Source organism: Garra rufa, chromosome 14 (genome assembly GCF_049309525.1).
Source record: "Garra rufa chromosome 14, GarRuf1.0, whole genome shotgun sequence".
NCBI lineage: Eukaryota > Metazoa > Chordata > Actinopteri > Cypriniformes > Cyprinidae > Garra > Garra rufa.
In genome coordinates, this window is record NC_133374.1 from 36020856 (window position 1) to 36035772 (window position 14917).

General features: G+C 36.6%; 1 protein-coding gene and 1 pseudogene across 1 annotated transcript; one reads left to right on the top strand and one right to left on the bottom strand.

Moving 5' to 3' along the window:
• Positions 1-8387: 8387 nt before the first annotated feature.
• LOC141284403 (olfactory receptor 52K1-like) lies at positions 8388-12522 on the bottom strand (annotated as a pseudogene).
• A 49-nt stretch (positions 12523-12571) lies between these two features.
• On the top strand, positions 12572-14233 carry LOC141284405 (zinc finger MYM-type protein 6-like). Its single transcript, XM_073817390.1, has one exon. The coding sequence runs from the start codon at positions 12572-12574 to the stop codon at positions 14231-14233; it is 1662 nt and encodes a 553-aa protein (XP_073673491.1).
• Positions 14234-14917: the final 684 nt, after the last annotated feature.

A 14917-nucleotide genomic window follows, 5' to 3' on the forward strand; every position in this document is an offset into this window, starting at 1 on the left:
CCATCCAACAGGGGACCAAAGTAAAGTAGTTCATCAAAGTCATTATTTCATGATGTTTGTTCAAAAGTGTAGTCTAAAACAAACATTCACAATGACACTAAAACATCAGCTTTAGCCATCCAAAAATCTCTAATGAAGATGTTGAAGGTATAAACTCAAAGCTTTATGTTCACTGTTGTATTAAATATATTTAGTTGAATTAAAGTATCAATGTTCTGATGTTATTCAATTCACCAAATATAATGAAATAAACTTACAATATTTCATACATTAAATCAACATCAAAGTTAAAGTTTAAACCTTAGTGTTCTTTAGTGAAAGTAAGAAATAATGCAAACTAAACACACGTCGCAATTCACCATCCAACAGGGGACCAAAGTAAAGTTGTTCATCAAAGTCCTTATTTCATGATATTTGTTCAAAAGTGTAGTCTAAAACAAACATTCACAATGACACTAAAACATCAGCTTTAGCATCCAAAAATGTCTATGAAAGATGTTGAAGGTATAAACTCAAAGCTTTATGTTCACTTTTGTATTAAATATCTTTAGTTGAATTAAAGTATCAATGTTCTGATGTTATTTAATTCACAAAATATGTAAGGTTTAAACTCAAAATAATTAATGCATTAAGTCAACATAAAAGTTTAAGTTAATTTTATTATATTTTGTAAATGAATGTAATCAGTTTAAGCAATCAGCACATTAAATAACCTTTATACAGTGCCTCTCTGGAACAAGCCATTCAAACAATAGAGAAGTGTGAACGACGTGTGTTTATCTTCCATTGCAGTTCCTGCTCCAGCCTACAGGGGCACACCCGAGCATGGGCTTAAACACACACACACATGAAGGTCACTACTTGGCTAAAATTAAAAAAAATTCACCAAAGTGTTTTTCACTTGATTTTTGTATGATTTAAAGCATGACCAACAGGGGACCTGGAAAATGTCCCCTCTTGGCAAAGAGATCCCCTGTTGGTGGATGTGTTACGACGCTGAGGTCCCCTCTTAGATAGGTAGACAAGTACACACACACACACACACACACACACACACGTACAGTCTAGAAGAAGCTTTCCTCCGCAGAGATAGAAAAGATGAAATAACTTTGTTTATGCTCACAATTTAGATTAAACTGCCCCGCGTTCTCCACCAAAATAAATGTAGGGTTTTGTTACATTTAAATATTTAGCTCAAAGGGAATCAAATGATTCAATAAGGAATTTGAACAGAGTCGCTGTTTTACAGCTGTTTAGAGTCGACTCGCGATTCCTGGAACTAGCCGTACAACATCACTCTGCAATGGATATTATTATCCAGAATATAGTGTTAACACTATATATCAGCACAGTAGCAAAATCGACAGTTTAAGACATTAACTTGTAAGCACAAAACACAAAATATTTATCTTTTCTAATAAAAATACGATTTATTGGATAAACCTAAAACATACAAACTAGTCTAACACATAAACACACGCGTTCACACAGGTTGCAGAAAGAGAAAGTGCGGAAGGAATGAGTTTAAAGGAATGAGAATATGAAGTCCCAAGTTTATAGCAATATGTGCAATTGCTAAGACCTGAACAACCATCAATCACTTGCATTAACCCTCGTATTGAGTCTCTCAATGAGATTATTTAACTTTATATAAAATGCACCAGTTCAGCTAGAATCTGGAGGCTGTACTTGCGTTGCCTTTGTGTTGAGGGAATTCCTTTCGTAGCGTCGTTCCAGATAGGGGTTTCCCGAGGTTGTTGATTGGTTGGAAGTTCGATGGTCATTCGATGTGAATTCTTGGGCGTTGGCTGATGATGCGGAGTTGTGCGCTGGTTAAAGTTCAGGTGGACAAATACGTTTGGGTCACGACTTGCGGCAAACTTAACTAGAACACGAGACTCTCAACGGAAAGAAATAAAAGAATTAAAGTAAACGACAGAAGTGTAATGATCTCCTCATGTTTCCTTTAGAGGAGACGGCTGGCATGCAGGCCAGGCAGCGTTGAAACGCGGCGGCGCGAAGCACGCGAAGAGTGAAGAGAGTAAGAGTGTAAAGAGAGAGATTTGAGGGTGTCCTGAGTTTTTAAACTCAGCTTTTGGACACATCCCAAATGGTGTCTTGACCAATTAAAACAATGTCCTAACTAGGTTGCTGTTAGTTTCCCCTCCCAAACCATAAATCACAATGTTATCTTATCAGTCCCTTGGGTCCCAACTTTCCCGCTCTTGGCAAAGTTAAATTTGGACATGATTTCGATAACAAGACTAACATACATTTTACAAAGAATTGAATTACAGAAACATTTAGAGAATGGAATTTCGAGCTCGAGCATACCAAACACAAATATAAACCATTAAGCTATTCAATAGTTATTAAAAAGGACATACACAATAAGTGATTAAAACATAATAGGCAAATGTATGGGTTACAAAGAGGATAGGAAGTTATGCATAGAAAAGATGAGTTGCTCATAAGTTCTTTAGCATAATTTTGGGTGCATATCTAAATGTAAAGGCAGTTTTATGCCATTTTGGGAATGTGATGGCACGTTCTCTGTGAGGAACAAAAGGTAAGGGAAGAATTCTCAGTGTCCTGGAATCTCGGTGGGGGAGGCAACCAAGCACAAACTCTACTAGTGATTTTCCTTATGTGATGTTCATGATGTGCATTTGACCAATAATCTTGGTAACTTGCCCCAATGTTGACAATCTTCTTCCTTGGGATGATAAACAAGCGTCCTTTTGTATTAATGTTGCAAGTTCTGAGTTGGTTAGGTTTGCTTCAAGCTGGTATAGCGCCAGGGTGTCAAATGACAAATTTTACGACTGGAGTCTTGTCATGCTGGGCCTCTTGTGGAATTTGAGTCTGTAGAAGTGTTTTAACTTCTAATTGAATCTTCTGAATTGTCTGATTCGCGCTGAGACGCTACAAGCATTAACGTTACATTCAAACAATAAGCGAATAAGCAAGTTACCAAAGGTGCTTGCACATCTCACTGCTTACGTTAACCACTTTAACAGCACCGTTAAGAGTTTACGTGACACACACATCCTCCGTGAGCGGCTGACCACGAATCGCGAGCCCTGAATACGCGTTTTATTTCGGTGCCCGTGTTAACAGATGCCTGCCTGTGCAAATTTGTTGTATATCATAAAATAATCACGAGAAAGTGTGCTGATCAGCACGACGTCGCCGTGAATCACATCTTTTGCCAATGAAGCTTGTAATTCTTAACGTAGGAACCCAGAGATGTTACGCCTATAGCCGATATAAGGCCGGGGAATGTGTGAAATCCTTCCGTGACTGTGCTGCCAAATCCCCGCACAAGTCTCTCTCGTGCTCTGCGGACGGAGGATTAGTTAATCTGCGGTTACCGCGAATGTTTATGACACCTTAATATACGAATACAGTTACGAAATATGAAAAATAAAACAGAAATAAGACACTTACCACAGTTGTGAATCGTTCTTCTTGCTGCTCCCAAATGTCGACCGTTGAAGATTATCCCCCCTCTTTAGATTTGAAATTTACCAGAATGCATTGCGGTTAACAGCAATATGCTGTATTGGCTGTATTTTAAGAAATACAACCCGCTGCTGTAAAATATTGCTGTAATTTTTACAATTTTTAATGTAGGAGATCTTGCTGTAGCTCCTTGAAAATGTTATAGAAATTTGTCTAAATCATGGACTCCTATCACACTTCTAACAACACTTTTCATCTTGTGTTTAACCCTTTATTGAGTTATTGTTGTAAACCCCTCTTTTAACCCCAAGTAAAGAACATTTTACACCCGTAATTTTAAAGTTAGCACCACTGTTTTTTTTTTTGTTTTTTTTTTCCACCTGTGGTTATGAAACTATTTCAACGGCGAAAAGCCCTAAGAATGGATATATGGGTATTTATTACAATTACTAAAAATCATTCACTTTGATGAATTAATTATTTGAGACTTCATGGTGGTTTCAAAATGGTTTATTAGCTTTGCTGAATCTTGTGGCAACAGCCATTAAGTCTTTTTATATTAAGAGTGTACAGTATTGACAACATCATATTTTGCTCTTAACTATGTATTAAATGCAGTAGCTATTAGGGCTGTCGCGGTTAAGGAATTTCCCTTGCGGTATTTTTGAGTGGCTCAGTAGCGTGGTATGCGGTATTACCGCCATATAATTGTGTGTATGCTGTTAGAATGTAAGGTCATATTCATAAATCAATAAACCGAAACCAAATCGCGTTGATATATGAAGTAAAGTAAACAGTACTAGCCAGAAAGACCTAGCCAGAAAGAAATTCAAATTTTGAAGAAAAATGTTAGACATACTTAGAGGCTTTGCATCTGAAATCTTCGTGTATATAACAGTTAGCGCGCACCCTCGAGTCTGACTGGACAAGAGACTTTCTGTCAGTATTTCACCTGCGTGTTCTAGACGAGCTGTCAGTCACTGCAGTTTCATTGATACGCCACAAGATGGAGGCAAGAGACTATCTTTGAGTAAGTCTTTAATCCGTTCATTCAACTACACGTTCAAAGACGCTTATTTATTCAAAGAGAGACAGAATGAAACACGATGTTAAAATCATTTAAACTTTAATCACCACTTTTAAAGGCTCAGCTGACCAGCAGAGCATCGATGTTAAGACAGAGATTTCACTTTCCATGGACATGACAAGCTAGTTTCACATACATACCTGACTCGATCTGAAAGACAGACGCAGGTAATCGCACATGCTCAGTCGATCTCTCTCTCATTCGCTGTCTGTTTAGGCATGTTAAGTGCATATCTACTGAGCCTCATAATAAACACATTATGTTATCATTACTAACTTATTACTAATTTAATATTCAGCACACAGGCATTCAGTGAGAAGGGCAAATCCTTAGGAAAAAAGAAAACAGGCAAATATCGCGGTTGCTGCGGTTGTTGCATTCCTCTGCGGTTATGCACGTCAATAGCGCGGTATTGCGATATTGCGGTTATCGCGACAGCCCTAGTAGCTATTTTGTTTTTGCTTTTGTTACAGATGGCACACAGCAAAATCCCTGGTGTTAATTTAACACTTTCAGTGTTAATTGTGGACTCATATATACACTGGCTTCGGTGTTAAAGTTAACACTAAAGCAGTGTTGAATTTAACACTGAAGCAGTGTTAAAGTTAATGAGATAATTAGGTGATTAACGAAGTGATGATTGATCGTTATTGAAGACACCTGATGTTAATAAGCAGAATCACCAAAGGAGAAAACCAACATTTTTAAGCAACCATTATAGCGGTCAATGTTTGCATCAGTTGGGCTCTTGACCCGTAAATCTTTAATACTACTTTTTGTTTGTTGCTGTGTTTGATTTAAAACAGCCAGACATAAGCTAATGTCATCAGGTGATAATTATGTTTTAACATATTCATTGTTTGACATGAATCACCAAGTGTCTAATATGTTAGTTTTTTTTTTGCTTATTGAAATAGTAGTGATGGGTCGTTCTTGAACGATTCGTTCATTTTGAACGAATCTTTAATGTGACTCGGGAAGAACGAGTCGTCTCCGGGAGTGATTCGTTCAGTCGCGCATGCGCAATTGCGCAACTATGAACGAACGACTCAAACCGAAAGACTCGAGAGATGAACTAATCAATTCTGTTTCCGGCTCAGACTGCATAGGTAAAGCGTATGGGGCTGTCACGTGATGAACGAACGACTCAAACCCGAAAGACTCGAGAGATGAACTAATCAATTCTGTTTCCGGCTCAGACTGCATAGGTAAAGCGTATGGGGCCGTCACGTGATGAACGAACGACTCAAACCCGAAAGACTCGAGAGATGAACTAATCAATTCTGTTTCCGGCTCAGACTGCATAGGTAAAGCGTATGGGGCCGTCACGTGATGAACGAACGACTCAAACCCGAAAGACTCGAGAGATGAACTAATCAATTCTGTTTCCGGCTCAGGCAGCATAGGTTAAGCTTATAGGGCTGTCACATGATGAACGAACCCCGACAGATAGAGGTGAGGGAGCTAATCATAGACTGAAGACCCAGGTAAACAATGAATTAATCTTTTCTGTTTCTAATAGCATTATAGTTTTGTCTTGTTTGTAGTGTGATCAACGTTTGTATAAGCAGTACATGTGTTATGGAAGTAAAACATAGCTTTTTAATTATATTTTGGTAAAATGAACGAAATGAACGAAATGACTCGAATAAAGATTCGTTCATTTTGCTGAACGAGACTCAAAGATTCGAGTCGGTAAAATGATCCGAACTTCCCATCACTATGAAATAGCCTTGACGATCCACAGAGGATCAAGCACTTCCTATACTTTTTGGAAAGATTATTTTACAACCTGTTTTAGAAAAGAGTTTTTTATTGGCACACATAGACATCAAGAACCAGCCCATGAATCTCAACAATGGTGACAAACGGCATATTCAGATAAACAGATCAACTCTGAACTCTCATCATTTATTCATGCCACAATGCATGATGGGAGTCATGGATGAGTTCTGATTGGCTACAACACGCTTTTTGATGGTCACCGTTGTTGTGATGCTCACGCTGATTCTTCATGTCTGTGTGTCTAAATTAAAATAAACTCTTTTTTCATCATCTGTCTGATTATGCCAAAACTGATTGCTCTTTTGTTCACAGTTTCTTGTTGTCTGTAAGGAAACCCTATGTCAAATTCTCAAGTCACTTGAAAGTGATTCCAATCCTCAGAGGAGAAAGAACGACTGCGGGTAAGTTGCTGCTTAAATACTATTTTAATAGGCGAACGTTACATTGAGCTGCAGTTAAAAGCACTCGTTTGAATTTATTAATTTATTCGTTTCTGTTTGCTTTGTGCTGCTGTTAAAAGCACTCTGTCGTTGGATTCGTTCATTTATTCGTTTCTGTTTACATTGATCTGCTGTTAAAAGCACTCTGTCGTTGGACTCGTTCATTTATTCGTTTCTGTTTACATTGATCTGCTGTTAAAAGCACTCTGTCGTTGGACTCATTCATTTATTCGTTTCTGTTTACATTGATCTGCTGTTAAAAGCACTCTGTCGTTGGATTCGTTCATTTATTCGTTTCGGTTTACATTGCGCTGTGGTTAAAAGCACTCTTATATTTATTTAACTAGGGTATTCGTTTATATTTAAATTAAGCTGCTGTTAGTTAAGCACTTGTTGTTCTGTTATTTGCCTAGTGGTTTCTGCGTTTAATAGTAGTTTTGATTGTGCTTATTAAAATTCAAAACTGAGCGGACGGCCAAGGGAAGCTTTGGTTATTCATATCGCGCCCTTCCAGAGCAATTAGAAGTGCGAAGTTTGTTGCATTTAAGTTTCGATTAGAGCCATTTTGCGTGCGTGCAATACATTTGCGGCTGACTGAGCCCAGGAGGCGTGGCTAGCGAGAATACTGCTTAAATAGCTCGCTCACTTTCCATATTGTGGGAAAGTGATTCCAATCCTCAGAGGAGAAAGAACGACTGCGGGTAAGTTGCTGCTTAAATACTATTTTAATAGGCGAACGTTACATTGAGCTGCAGTTAAAAGCACTCGTTTGAATTTATTAATTTATTCGTTTCTGTTTGCTTTGTGCTGCTGTTAAAAGCACTCTGTCGTTGGATTCGTTCATTTATTCGTTTCTGTTACTGATCTGCTGTTAAAAGCACTCTGTCGTTGGACTCCTTCATTCGTTTCTGTTTACATTGATCTGCTGTTAAAAGCACTCTGTCGTTGGATTCGTTCATTTATTCGTTTCGGTTTACATTGCGCTTATATTTACGGGTCAAGAGCCTAACTAATGCAAACATTGACCACTATAATGGTTGCTTGAAAAAGTTGGTTTTCTCCTTTGGTGATTCTGCTTATTAACATCAGGTGTCTTCAATAATGATCAATCATCACTTTGTTAATCACCTAATTATCTCATTAACTTTAACACTGCTTCAGTGTTAACTTCAACACTGCTTTAGTGTTAACTTTAACACCGAAGCCAGTGTATATATGAGTCCACAATTAACACTGGGAGTGTTAAATTAACACCGGGGATTTTGCTGTGCAGATATGATATGTTATTACATGAAAAAAAACACTAATACAATAGTAGGCATGCTTTGCATTTATGATACATTTGGATACATAAACTTCAGAGTAAGTAATTTAAATTGAAATATGACTGAATTTGTTGATAATATAGTGTACTTTACTAATGTCAAGGTACAAATTACACATGTTTATGCATCTGTGTAACTGTATTTGAATTTAGATGTTTCTACAAACAACCATGTTTTTTTAACTTTAAACTTATTATGCATTTATCCACAAGATTACATATCAGCTTTCTTCCCTCATAGCAACAAGTTATTTTATTAAGGACATGCTTTTTATGTGCTGTATTATCATGTTGTAGTAGCAAAGACCTTTGGATTGTTTATAAACTTCAAAAACGTTTGCCTTATTTCTTTTGTTCTCCATCCATAGATTATTGGATTAAAACAACTTGGAAAAAATAAGTATATGATACTTATGAATATACGGTTGTTGGAAGAAATGTTATTTCTTATTCTGTATGACAAAAATGCAATCAACGCAGAAAACAGACTAATTGACAGGATAATTATGTGAGTAATGCAGGTGTTTAAGGCCTTCATGTGAGCTTTTTTAGATTTTAACACAGAGGTAAAAATCACAACATAAGAAACAGTAATAAGAATAAAATCTGCTGCTGGTATAAGGAAAGCAGACAAAAGTCCTACAATATTATTAATAGATATATCTCCACATGCTAACTGAACTAATGCCATATGCTCACAAAAACAGTGATCAATGACATTTGTTAAACAAAATGACAGTCTTCCAGCTAGAGAAACCATGGTGACCATCAGGAGTCCATTTCGTATTGCTGGTGCCAAAATAAACTTTAGAAAGTTAGGGATTTCCATGTATTTATGATAGTAAAGAGGTCTGCATATTGCAAAGTAACGATCCAGTGCCATCCAAAAAAGCAGTGTAATTTGAAAGGTTCCAACAAAATGAATGCCAAACATTTGTAATAAACAACCAGTTAGAGATATCCCACTCCAGTTGAATAAAAAACTAAGAAGCATGCTTGGTACAAAAAAATAGGCATGATCAAGTCTAACACAGCCATAACACCTATTAGTGCATACATAGGAGAATGCAAAGACTTTTGACATATAATTAAATATATGATAATACAATTTGATATGATAGCTAATAAAAACATGAGAAAGAAAGGGATAAATAAAAAGGGCCTCCATTCTCCTACACTGTAAAAAACAACCTATAGAATCTACTCAATAAAATGAGGTAAACTGATGTAACAATTTGCACTCAGTTTGTTTGGGTAGATTCTATCCTATATATCTGAGTAAAGAATACCTGAATTTAAGAATCTACTCAATAAAATGGGGTAAACTGATGTAACAATTTACACAGTTTGTTTGGGTAGATTCTATCCTATATATCTGAGTAAAGAATACCTGAATTTATCAGCTAAGAAAAAAAAAAAAAAACGTAGGTAAAGTCTACACAGTAAAAAGCGCAGTATTAAATGAACTCTCCCGGGAGTTTATTTGAGTCCATACTCAGAGTGTTAAAATCAACACTGAAGCAGTGTCAAAGCTAATCAGGTAATTAAGTGATTCATTGAGTGGTGATTGAAAATGATTGAAGACACCAAATTTTTATGTCACCATTATAGTGGTCAGTGTTAGCATTAGTTGGGCTCTTGACCTGTAGCTTTTTAGCATTAAGTTTTGATTAGCTGTTTAGCTAAACCAGCCAGACAAGCTAAAGAGCAAAAGTCATGCAGTGGTGATAATTCTGGTTTAAAATAAGCTTAATTTGAGCCACTGGAATCGTTTAGAGTGTAGTCTTTCAGTTCTATATTATTTATTTATTACAACTGCATTGGGGTTTCACAGCAGCAAAAAATAATAATAAAGCTTGTTATTGTTTTTTATTGGCCTTTTTACAAGCTCCTCTGATCAAATTTTTTTTAAAAGTTGCTCTTTTAGGCACACACAGACATCAGGAATCAGCATATGAATTTCAACAATGGTGACAAACAGCATATTCAGAAACAGATCAACTCTAAACATCACGGAAATAATCAGCTCATAATTTATTCATGCCGCAATGCATGATGGGAGACACAGATGAGTTTTGATTGGCTACAACATACGTTTTTGATGGTCACCATTGTTGTGATTCTCATGCTGATTGTTGATGTCTGTGTGTCTATATCTAAAATATGGGTATATTTTTGTCAAAATAAGCTTCAAAACACCTCTCTGATTAATCCAGCGTAATTAAGAAATAAAATATAACTCAGTTATTCAGGTCATTACATTATGACTTTGTCAAAGCATGTTCAACACCACATAATCTAATTTCTCCTGGTTTGTCTGACCGTTATAACTCAATTAGAGCACCCAAACAAAACCTAATGTTAAGAAGTTAATGGTAAAGAGCTAAACTAATGCTAACACTGACCACTATAATGGTGACTTACAAAATTAGATTTTCTCCTTTTGGCGATTCTGCTTTTTAACATCACACAGGTCTTTAATAATGGTCAATCACCACTCAATGAATAACTTAATTACCTCAATAACTCTAACACTGCTTCAGTGTTCATTTTAATACTCTTGAGTATAGACTCAAACTATTGGGAGAGTTCATTTAATACTGGGCTTTTTGCTGTGTAGACTTTACCTACTTTTTTTAGTTTGTCTTAGCTGATCAATTCAGGTATTCTTTACTCAGATATATAGGATAGAATCTACCCAAACAAACTGTGCAAATTGTTACATCAGTTTACCCCATTTTATTGAGTAGATTCTATAGGTTGTTTTTTACAGTGCAGCACAAAAAACCCAAAAAGAAATCTAAAGAAAATACTACTAATAATAATACATAAAATAAATTAACACTCCAAACTATAGTTTATATTTCTCCTCTTACACAAATCAATCAAATAAAGTGTATCTTAAATTGTATAAATGGTATGAAAAAGACGAGCTACCTCTCAAACATGCAAATCTTCATTTGCTGTTGGTTTAAAATGTTGAAATGTATAATGTATTTTGTAATTTTGTACTTGTTATTTTTTTCTCTTTTGTTTTGTTAATTTATTATTCATTCAGAAAAATATATTTCACATATGGGCATATTTATTTCTTTTATATACAGCTTAGGTTTTTCTCTGCGCAAAAGCTCTACGCTTTTTAGCAAAACGTTTGAAGCATTTTTGTTCGTTAATTGTACGTTAAATGTTTTTAAAGTAATGATGATAAGCGGCCAGCGGCAGTGAGTCGATCCTCTATCAATTTAGCCTTCTCAAAGCATAAGGACTTGCCTAAATTAAAATCTATATATAAAACAGTTCAAGCATATCACACATGTTAGTTTAAACGTTTAACCTTGATAAATGCGCGCTGTTGGATGAATATCAAATCGTTTGTGTGGAGACTTGAAGGCAGCTGAAGCAGCTTTGCAGGAAATGGAGGCACCAGTGCAATCACTTTTTTTGTGTGAAAAAATAAATAAATAATTTCTTCATTTTTGCTCATAAAGGTATAGGAGTAATACATCATTCTGACCTGTAACGGGTCCATTTTTATTTTAGTGCACTCACAATAGCCTATAAACAACTCATGCGTTTATAAAATAAAGGAAAACAGAAGATGCGCTTTCTGCCGTCTGTTCTTGAACATCGCTTCACAATGAACATAGAAAGCTTTAAATTACCACTTTAAAACGAAATAATTCAAATCGAAAATAGAAACGTTCATTATGTAATCTGTAGGCCTAAAGATTTAAAGATATTTCTATATAAAGGCACGTCCAATTTAGAAATGGCGAGAAATTTTTCTCTTTATCTCCATTATTGATGAATGTCTAAAATATAAAAGTAAGGAAAAGCCTAAAACAGGCCTGATTATATTTATTTTATAATTCTATTAAAATTATAATGTTATAGAACATGGGTCTTCAACCGGGGGTCCGCGACCCCAAGGGGGTCCGCGGCGGTACTGCAGGGGGTCCGCTAATTAATGTTAGATAATGAATAATTTTTAATTAAAAAAAATTGTTAAAAAGATAAACATGGGTCAAAACATCAAAGATAAAATCTTAAAATGTAAAAATAATATAATTACATTAACAGCTTCATTAAAACCATTGCATCCATGTGCAGTCACGTGGATGTAAAATACGTCAACGTAGACTGAGCGCTCTTAAAAAAAAAAAAAAAAAGGAGCGCGCTAATTTGAAAACGCTATGCTAATATAAAATTTAACTCGGCAGAATGGATCGCTTTGTAATATCTACACCACGAATAACGATAAGTCATTCATCCGCCTCTTCAGAGACAGCTGGTGCAAGTCCAGATGTGGATGATAATAAACCCGCTGCAGAAGCCCCGGCCAAACGCAAACGAGATAAGTCCAGAAAGTACTCGGAGACATATCTAAAGCTTGGATTTACGTACAAGGACACGGGCGGCATTGAATTGCCGGTGTGTGTTATTTGTTCAGCCGTACTGTCAAACGAAAGCATGAAACCATCAAAGCTGCAGCGTCATTTGGAGACAAACCATGGTCATCTGCGTGACAAACCACTGGAATACTTTCAGGCTAACCTCAGAACTTTCAAAGGGCAACAGACAATAATGAGAAAATCAGCTAAAGTTGGTGAGCTTGCTTTGAAAGCGTCTTATCAGGTGGCTCTTAGGATTGCTCAGTGCAAAAAACCATATAAAATCGCAGAAGATCTGATATTGCCTGCAGCCACTGATATGTGCAAAACAATGTTTGGGAATGATGACTGTGTGAATAAACTGAAAACCATTCCGTTGTCAGATACAACCATTGCTCGGCGGATTGATGAAATGGCATCTGATGTGAGAGCGCAACTGGTAGAGAAACTGAAGCAGGCAGAGGCCTTTGCATTACAGCTGGATGAGGCTACAGATGTCTCAAAGGATGCGCAGCTTTTGGCATTTGTACGCTTTGCAGATGGAAATGAAATGAAGGAAGAATTTTTGTTTTGTAAACAGCTACCTGAATTCACAACAAGCTCTGAAATTTTCAAAGCAATTGATGAGTTTTTCCAAGAACATGACATACCCTGGGCAAAATGTATCGCGCTGTGTACTGATGGCGCGAGATCCATGGCCGGATTAAAAAGTGGACTAATAGCGCTCGTCAAACAAGTAGCTCCAAATGTGCTTTGGACTCATTGCATGTTGCATAGAGAGTCTCTGGCTGCGAAACAAATGAGTGGAGAATTTTCCGACGTTATGGATTCTGTCGTAAAGGCTGCTAATTTTATCAAGAGGAGTGCTTTGCAAACGCGCCTGTTTGCTTCTCTGTGTGCTGCAGCGGGAGAAGAACACACTACGCTGCTTTATCATTCTGAGGTGCGTTGGCTTTCTCGTGGATCAGTACTGTCGCGTGTGTTTGAGTTACGCGCATCCATTCACGAGTTTTTACTTAAACATTGCGCAGAGCTGGCTGCAAAGTTCAGTGACAATACATGGCTTACTAAATTGGCTTATCTGGCAGATGTTTTCTCGGAGCTGAACAGACTTAACTCTTCTATGCAGGGCCGCAATGCACATGCCATTCAGCTTTATGACAAGATAGATGCTTTACTGAAGAAAATGAAAAGATGGAGAGAGCGTGTCAAGCAGGGAATTTTTTCCATGTTTCCATCTGTGGATGACCTGGGTGATTCTGCTGTGCTTTCTCCGCAAGTGACAAATTTAATTGTTGCGCACTTAGAGGCACTCGAGGGGCAGTTTGGAAAGTACTTTTCTGAAGCTGAGTCCTGGCGAAAGGACAAGACGTGGATACAGTTTCCATTTAAAAACAATGCATCTGATGGAACAAATTTGACAGTGAACGAGCAGGATCAACTGATTGATTTAAGCACTGACAGTACATACAGAAACATATACGAGACATGCCCTCTCGCCCAGTTCTGGATCTCCTGCCAGAAAGACTTTCCTCAACTTGCTACAAAGGCAATGATGAGCATTTTGCCTTTTGCCACAACCTATCTTTGTGAAAGTGCGTTCTCCTCCCTCTCCTACCTGAAAAGCAAATATCGTGCTAAACTGCAGCCTGAGTCTGACATGATACTCTGCCTTGCAACATCGATATCCCCCAGAATAGACAGCCTTTGTGTGATTCACCAGGGTCAGTCATCTCATTAAAGATGTCTTAAAGTTAAAACTGAAGGTCAGGTACTGTAAATATAATTGGACAGACACTAGACGGTAATATTAACATGTAAAGTTATGTAAATGTATAATTATCCTGATAGTAATATTAAATGTAAAGTTCTATTAAAATTCTATGAAGTTCATGTAAATGTATAATTGTCCACCTGACTGTAAAATTAAATGTAAAGTTCTATTAATTAACTGTGCAAGGAAAATGCATGAAACTGTAAATAATTAAGACAACTGTGAACAACTTAATAAATTGTAATTTTAATTGCACAATATTTTTGTTATAAAGCATAAATCTTTTTGAAAGATTTGAAAATATATGAAAATATACAGACAATGAGGCTTGTACAACAACAACATAGTTCTAACTGTCTTAAAATAATATAACTAGCGTAATATGATTGGTTTCTATAATTATCGGAGGCTATGTTTCACACATTTTATATCAGGGGGTCCCTACCCCATGTCTCTATCACCAAAGGGGTCCTTGACTGGAAAAACGTTGAAGACCCCTGACCTATAGTGTTTCATTGACGAGTGAATCAATAGTTCCATTTGTAAATCGTTTATGGTCACACACGGGCATAAATACAATCAAAAAGTCAAAACTTTATTGGCATAATTGTCGTTTACAATATTTGCAAAATAAATGGCAAATAGCATATA